The following is an 8751-nucleotide window of genomic DNA, read 5'->3' as shown; positions in this document are numbered from 1 at the left end:
GGTAGTTCTCAGGTAAGTTGGGGAACTTGTGCTAGGCATGCACTTACAAGGTATTTTGTGGGAAACTCTATGTGGGGCTTGGGAGTACCAGACAGAACTTCGACAGAGGAGGTTGTGTTGTCCAGAGCTCGTCACCATGAATATTTGAAGTACTGTTAGGAGGGTTCCAAGAATTAATATGTTGGAAGCCTAGAACTGGTACCTGTCGGTGCTAACGATGGATATGTGCCGGTAAATATGTTATTTTCCAAGCTGTGTGCTTCGAAGCTGTGTGGGCTGTGTGCCATGTTTTCTGTCTAGGACTGTGTGTCCATGAAACTGTAGCGGTTTCCTCTAGGACTGTGTGTCCGAGAGGCTTATGTCATATTTCTGAGAACCAGGACTGTGTGTGCGAAAGGCTGTGTGCCTTATTTCTGAGAAGCCTGACTGTGTGTCCGAGAAGCTGTGTCATGTTTGTTTCTGAGAACCAGGACTGTGTGTCCAGGGTGTTCGGGATGAAGCTACTTAGGAGTTGATGTTCCTCTATATGTGACCCTGAAGATACTGAGGCCTTCGTAAGGAGTTAGTGACCAGAATCAGGACCTTGGGGAAAGAGCTATACCAAAGGAACTGATCGTGAAACTACCTTGACTCATGTCGTCCATGGATGAGTGACCGCGTATCTCGGTCTTATAACAAAATTTTTCTCATAGTATATTGTATAATTATTACTTATTACTTCCGTATTTGTAGTTAAACAGGAAAGTATTCGTGTGGTAAGGTGAAGTGGTGTGATGTGTTCTTCGTAGGTTTTTGTTTGTTTATTTTGCTTGGATTGAAAATAAAGGTATATACGTTTCGTTTTGGTTTGCTGGTGTTTAATTCGGAGGAGCCAATTTCCCACACCCAGTGACACCAAATCTTGAGGTCCTGTGAAACATGATGCATTAGTCATGGTGAAATAAAAAAAAAAAAAAAAAAGAAATCCTTTGTGCTAGGAAACAATTGGTAAACGATTTGGTATTCATCAATAAAAATACAAAATAAAAAACAATAAATTTTGTACAGTATCTCCGTGTTACTACGTTACCTAATTTAATAAAGATATACTCGGATCAGTTGTTGTGTCATCGCTACTGTCATAAACATAGAAATTCAGATTATCATATCAATACTTTTTGAATTATGTTTTCTTCATCAATGTTCAGCTGTAAAGGTTTGAATCTTTACCAAACTTTAAAGGAGAAATGACGATGGTCTCTAGATATGCATACAACTAACGTTTTCTGATTTGGCAAGATAACCGTCATTTCCTAGTTCCTGATTTGATCATACCTTTCCATCTTAGATATGTTTGCTCTATTCAGCGCATCCAGATGAACATTTATGAAACTTTCTAAGAATATGTAATAGATATGTAACCAAAATAGCTGCCAAATTGAGACTTTCGATTGATCGAATTTAGGTATTGTCCACTTTGAGTGAAATTTTGATATGATATGTAGGTATTGTTTGACACTAAAAAGGGTTAGTCGAAACTTTACTTTTTAGCTCACCTTACCATAAGCAGCAAGTGAGCTTATGCCGTGGCGCGACTCCCTTCGTCCATCCGGCGTCAATTTTTCCATTTAAACGACTTCTTCTCAATTACCAGCAGACCGAATATCATGGTACAAAGTTTGTGAAAAGAATAACCTTGACCCATATTCAATTTCGCAGGAATCAAATCGGTTAAAACATTTAAACGACTTATTCTGACTAAACAATAGATGCACGAGCGCATTTGTGACTGACAGGTTCTTAAGAAATGACATTGATTCTTATTCAAGGTCAAAGTAAAATCTAAAAATAACTTCTGTGTAACAAAAAGGCGCAGAAGCATGGTGGTTGGTTGATGACTCCAAGGATAAAGCCCGACAAAGTTTGCGAAAAGTAATGACATTGTTTTGTAGTTAAAATCAACGTGACATTAATTGTAGTGGCAAATGGTGATATATTTTTGAAAACTTTGAAGTATTTAATTAAATTTGTGTTATCATAACGTGTAATACTTGCCAAATTACAATAGTGGTTTGAATTCTTTGTCATTTACGTCTCATTTTGTATATTAGATCATTTAAACGCTATTTTCAAAAAGATAAACCAAGTCTACCTCTTGGTAATTATGATTTAATTTTCGTCAACATATTTCAAAAGAACATGTTGAAAATGTTGTTGCATTCTTTGTTTTGTATTTGATTGAAAGAACATTTAACACATATTGATGCAATTTCAATAGCAAATTTCATTTCGTATGCTCAATTAAACTATTATAATTGTTGGAAAAATATTTTGAGGGATATCTTTCGACCACTTTGACAGGCTATTCCACAATCCAACTACTCAACTTTTCTCTTTAACAGCTATTGCATAGAAACACATCATTACTTGACTTTACACTGTAACAGTTGATATTGAGATCATGCATTTCCATTTCATTATCAAACTATTAAACTAAATCATAATGTTCCTAGTGATGGCCTGTGTGACGTCAGAGACAGGAAATGTATGAAGGTGCAAATAATTGCGCAGCATCTTAAAGCTGGATCAGGACTCGGGTGTCGTTACAAAAAAACAGAGGTAGGCTTCAACGGAAAGCATAGTTTTCAGAAACAAAGAAAACACCCAACTGGTCAAAAGAATCATAATAAATAATATTAATCTTTACATTATAGATCTTTACATCTATTTTTGCCGCATTTCGAATACATTAGAAAATTTTACACATCCATTAAAAGGGATTCTTATATCTTCTTCTAAGTGTAATTCGCTAAATTGTTGGGAATCACTTATTGATAAATAGACCATATATAAATAATAATAAATAATATATATAATAATAAGAAAATAATAAACCATGCTTTATAATGCAACACAGATAACTTCTGTAGTCATAGTGATCTCATTGAGAGATATTCTTTGAGTGATATGAAGCTGGACGTATTGATGCTTATTAGTTCGTTCTATTCTCTGTGTACTTTTTCAGGTTTCTCCGGGTAAGTCTTTATTTTGTTCACACGTTTGTATTTTGCCCTAGTGTTGTTGAATTTGAGTTTGGATTGATTTTGTTGGTATTTTGTAGCATGGAAATGGACAAATTGTACCATATGGACAGAACATTGATGTCTCTGCCTCCTTTACCAGTTTCTTAGAGGTCGAATGTAGCCTACCTGCAAGCAATGTATTAACTAAAAGTAAGTCAATCCCTTATACATACATACATATATCACGGCATATAAAAGCGATATCGTATCAAATACTTGAAAATCACGAAGTAAGTTAAACGTTTCCAGTGGTATAAACAAGTATGTGAAAAAAGAAAATGAATACAGATTGAATATAGTAAGCTATAAAAAGGCAGCATATCATAGTGACTCAAATCATACACTAGAATTACAATGTAAGAATATATCAGATTGTTTTCAGTAATTATTTGAAAAAATATATATACAAAAAAAAAGAGATAAAACGAGAGGGTAAGGGCTAGATAAAGTAAAAAACTCTGGATGTGCCGGTGTAATTAACCATTTAGCTCGTTTTACAGGACGTCCTAGTGAAGCCTTTGTAGTATCTGTAACAACTGACGGGATATTGTATAGTTCTGGCCTTACCTTTCTTATCTACGACGGTACATGTCAAATATGTACTATCGATGGAAACTGCACACTAAAGGTGAACAAAACAATGAAAGTTTTTATCAGTTTATAAATAATTAAGTAGGATTAAGTTATTTAAGTTTGATAAGAATTCAGTTGACTTTAAAACTTCCTATAGTACTTTTACAACAATTCAGATAGCATTGTACGCACCATCGAACCTCGTTTTATGTCATTGCATTTTTGAAACAGAGGAGCTGAAAATTGTTATTCTTCAAAATGTAGTATGAATTGTAAATCTTTGTTAATCTTATGGGAATTGAAAAGATCTCGCCAAAGAACCTTTTTCACGAGCAATGATTTATCTTAAAGAACTGATATGGGCCCTCCAGGCATCTTACTTTACTTGCAAAGATTTTTTTTATCCAATGTCATCTCTAAACTTTCTTTATCTCTGTTTCATATTTTGAAGAACAAAAGCAAAGATAAGAAATATATCACAACATCATAACAATCACATGACGTCACTTTCGAGATTCTGATTCCACGCAATTAAGCTGCTAATTGACAAACTTACCGGTCACGAATTTTTTCAATTTTTTGGCTAAGAACAGCAAATATAAGGGGCCAAATTATATTAAAAGCGCGTGGGTGCATCGAAACCGGAAGAGTTTGAAACACTCTTCCAAAATCAAACATTGTTTTCTTAAAATCAAGAAAAAAAAATCACATTTTTCTTTATTTACTTGATGATAACTTTTTTCTTATGCCAAATTTGACAAATAATGTTTGCTTAAAATGACAAATAGATTCCAATAAACAAAAATAAGTGGTTATAAGAAGCCTTGCGATGAACCCTTGCCTTGTTATGGAGCCATTTCTGAACCTTACCTTATACCCTTAGTAAGTGTCACAAATTCTATAATAATTCAGGCCCTATGCGCCTTTTGAATTTTAAGTGCTAATTCAGGGGAGTGCATTTGGATGCTATAAATGCCACATGGTTTGGATTAAACCGGGTTGTGGGCAAAATTCCATTGTTCGTGAAAGAGGTCCTTTCGGGACATCTATGATATGTGATATGATTACTCCCAAACATTATATCCAGGACAACACTTGTCTGATTGACAACGTATGTCGTGTGACCGGAGAACAGAGTTCTGATGGTGGTTACTGTGACCCTACAAATGACCCACAATCGTGGACTAGAAATCCAGCTGTGTCAGGTCAGCAACACTCACTTTCATCTTAAACGATTACAAATCTTCGTTACATTTCTGCATTTTCTATATACCAAAGAGATAAAACTACGTTTCCAGTTCACATCTCGATACATTTAGAAATTCCCCTTTCTCGCGTCTTATTATGTCTTTAATAGCGATTTTTAAAAATGTATTTTTATTAAACAGATGTATTCGACGATGTAATAATGCTTTTATGAACAAATGAACTTCAGCTTTACGACCCCAATTATGCCTTGATGCTATTCAAGAGTTCGTAGTTCAATCAGTTTAGTTGTACCACAAAGATTACATGTGGAAGCAATATAATAGTACATGGTTTCAAAATGAGACAATCTTGTGCGTAAACAATGATAGTAAAACCTTGTATTGACAGCGATAAAGACCAGCTACATTTTTGTGATATTCTCTATGTCAAGAACGTGCCACATGGCTCGTTAACGTTATTCGGTGTATGCTTTTAAAACGTTTGTATTTCAACAATCACAATATCAGAAACCGAAAAAGAGTTAAAGTTAAGCCATCCAGTGAGAAGATCACCGCTTCAAGCGAAGTACTATTGGTTATAAAACAAGTTCTTCAACATATGGACAGTTAAGTCCTTCCGAGGAAAGATGATGCGTTTTGATAATCCGTTATCACGTTTGTTACCGTTTTAAATTTCCAATATTATCATTATAATGTTTGATTATTTTTTCAACTAACTCCGTCGAAGTTTCTGTACCTCATCTGTTAAAACAAATTTTACTTTTAAATGATGTTAATCACTATTTTAGTTACGATACCCTATGACGTTGACTTTTAATCAGTAGTTTTTATCTTTCATCATCAGAACTTATCTGGACGAGGAATCTTATAAACAGTAATACGTATATTCTAGTTTTCTAGTGACCACTTCGAATATTGTTTATTTTCAAAAGCACTTATAGATAATGATTAAAAAAATAACCGAAAATGTCCAAAGAATTTTTAAGAAAGATTTACACGAATACCTCTGATAAAGTATGTGGATAATACAACCAAATATCCCTGAAGGGCAAACGTTTTCTGTTTCACCCACAATACCCATCATGCTGATTAAAGTTTTGATGAAGTTGATAACTACCATAGCAGACATATCTCACCACTTTCCTTGCTGTTTTTCTAACAGAGATAAATCACTTCACGGCGTCAGGTTCTGGATGTCAATGTGGCTATGACAAAGCCAGATTTGATTGTGCCTGCTGTACCAATAATGGCTGTCAGTGTGGAGATGTTAAACCCCATGTATGTACCAACTGTATGCATCTCGCCTCCTGTGCGTCTTACCCTGACGTCATTGTTGTAAACTGATTAAAGATTTAAGATAAAAAAACACTGATTGATATATAGTATGACTTTTTTCGATTGAAACTCTCAATAAAATGATGCTAGTTATGGTATTCTTCATACAGATTTGAGAGACCCTAAGGGATATCTAAAACTGTCATGAATGTAACTTACATGTTATATTCCCACTGGAGCCTCTTAATATAGCATACATGAAACATTATACCTGAACCGATAAGTTTCAATGCTGTAGAATATCAGCTTCAGTTTGAAACACTATCATCTTCTTGAACTTAAAGAAACTGGCAAGATTTTTTATTTTTAAAATGAAGATAGATTTTAAAGCTACTTTAAAAGTTGTTAGTGTACTCCTATAAAATTGTTGCCTGACTTGAAAAGATAAAGAAAACATGTCAACATAATCATAATCCAAACACAAATTTATTAAAACTAGGGCAAAATATGAACAAGAGGAAGATATACAAGGATACTCTTGAAAAAATTCAGTGAAAACAAGACAAGGTATTCCGGAAGAGTAAGCATCTTCTCCTTCATCGACGACACATGCCATGTAAATCGTGGTCAACACGAGTAAGCAATGTCAGGTTCGCAAATGTGAACAATGTATACAATAACGGAAACAACAGGCGAGCGAACTAACGAGCATCAAATACGTCCAGCTTCATATCGCACAAACAAAATGTTTTTCAATGAGATATCAATGATGACCGTAAAATTTCTCCGTAATTTTCATCAAACCACATCTTTTGAAACTCTGTGTTACGAGTTTGTCTAACAGTTAACGACTTCTTGCACGAAAATTGTGATAATAGGAACAGGCCCTTGGCTATTGAATCAATTGCGACGTGTAAACATGATGGGTTGCGGTTGCTATGAAATCAAGACAAGCTTTGTATATTATTAAACTTATCACACCAACGATTTCCGCATAACTGAAATCCTTTATTAGTAAGCACATGTACATCTGAAGAAATAAAAATGTTATCATAATATAGATTTGAAACAAAGCAAATTTGATTTAGTCAGAATGTCATTTTTGTGTATCTTTGTAACCAGTTTCTAAGCAAAAACGATAAAAATGGCAATGTACATAGCACCTGAATGTTGAACCATGAACAGCTTGTTCAAGATACTTATACACATAACGTACAGCAAACTAAACAATATCACAAATATTTGCTAATCTGAGTTGTTATTAATAGAACACTAGTCCGAGATGTACACTTGTACTTACATTCTGTTTTGTACCTAAATCGAGTGCGAGCAGCGACGTCAAGTGAACTGTTTAAAATACTTAATGTAGATAAGTCTTTTGGATTCTTTGATTTCACTACTATTATATCCTTATTTAATTTGTGTTTCAAAATGCAACAAACTTGAAAAGCGGCATTGAATGCATATGCAATTAGGATATGAAAGAGATGAAAACAACCAAATACAGATATATCTTTTTAAAACACAAAGGAATAACTCATAGAAAATGATCAGTTTAATTATATAAATACAAAATATTAAGTACAATTTTTGTGGATTTATTGATTCATTAATAATTAAAAAAAATTGAAATAGAAATTAATGTAAAATAATTTATGCTAGGGTTTGAACATAAATGAAAAAATGCCATAATATGAATAGTGCAAATAGAATATGAATGCTTACATATACAAAAATGTTTATATGCAATTATACAAATATTGAAGTTAAAAAAAAAACAAAAAAAAACAAGAGATACATGTATATGAACTGACACATCATAAACATGACCAAATATCTAGTTGACAATTTCTTCGTCGAGCTTAAGGATCTTTCGACAGATGATTGGTTATCCAAACAAACAGTTTCCATGTCTTGGCTGGCTTGGTTAGGTTCTTATATAGCTTCATTGCAGGTAGGTGTGAAACTAAAACAGAATATTCCAGGCTCTTACATAGGATTCTGTAAGATCAATTACTCCTTGTTATGTGAATATAGCAATATTTACATTTAGCTTCGATGAATAAAGAATAACACTGAACCATTAAACTGTTTAGTACCTTGATTATTTGACAAATGTGACTTAACTAAACGTACAATTAATGAAAACCCACAACAAAAACACTTTTATTTGTTTGAAGTATGTGGTATACCTCCGTATTTTTAAAACAGGAATTTGTAATTTACTGTTTCTAAAGAGTTCAGTGCGTGGAAGTTGACCATTTTTCTAGTTCTCATATATCAGCAATCTTCTTTATATCGGCCTAGCTTTCTGATTGCATAGCAAATTATCTATTTAAGGTGTATGAGAGTGTGCATGGGCCAGGTCATGTCTGGTACGATACTTGTCTGATAGATAGAATTATGTTTTGCCAGTACACATTACATTGTGTATTAAAAGCATATGCCGTTCGTTGTTCAGATAAAGAAGTAGGCCAAATAGAAATGTACTAGCTATATTTGTAAGTTGTCCACGTATGTCACTTTTGTCATTTGTCCATATCTAATAGATATATGTTTACATCTTAAGCAAGATACTCATAATCATGGCTTTCATCATAAGGATGATATCTGCGCTTTTGATATGCTGCTTT

The 8751-nt window shown here is 33.7% G+C and overlaps 1 protein-coding gene across 1 annotated transcript in view; it reads left to right on the top strand.

Annotated features, from left to right (window-relative positions):
• LOC132548168 (von Willebrand factor D and EGF domain-containing protein-like) overlaps positions 1-6187 on the top strand; it is a 37235-nt gene extending 31048 nt beyond the window's left edge. Inside the window, 5 exon segments of the mRNA XM_060211990.1 lie at positions 2493-2598; positions 3101-3212; positions 3563-3690; positions 4723-4840; positions 6006-6187. Coding sequence (XP_060067973.1) covers positions 2493-2598; positions 3101-3212; positions 3563-3690; positions 4723-4840; positions 6006-6187 — 646 coding nt within the window.
• Positions 6188-8751: the final 2564 nt, after the last annotated feature.

The sequence above is a fragment of the Ylistrum balloti genome, unplaced genomic scaffold, assembly GCF_031769215.1.
Source record: "Ylistrum balloti isolate Yb309-2 unplaced genomic scaffold, AGI_CSIRO_Ybal_v1 Utg370006, whole genome shotgun sequence".
Lineage (NCBI taxonomy): Eukaryota > Metazoa > Mollusca > Bivalvia > Pectinida > Pectinidae > Ylistrum > Ylistrum balloti.
Note: the sequence above shows the minus strand (reverse complement) of the source record. Positions and strands in the feature narration are given on the sequence as shown.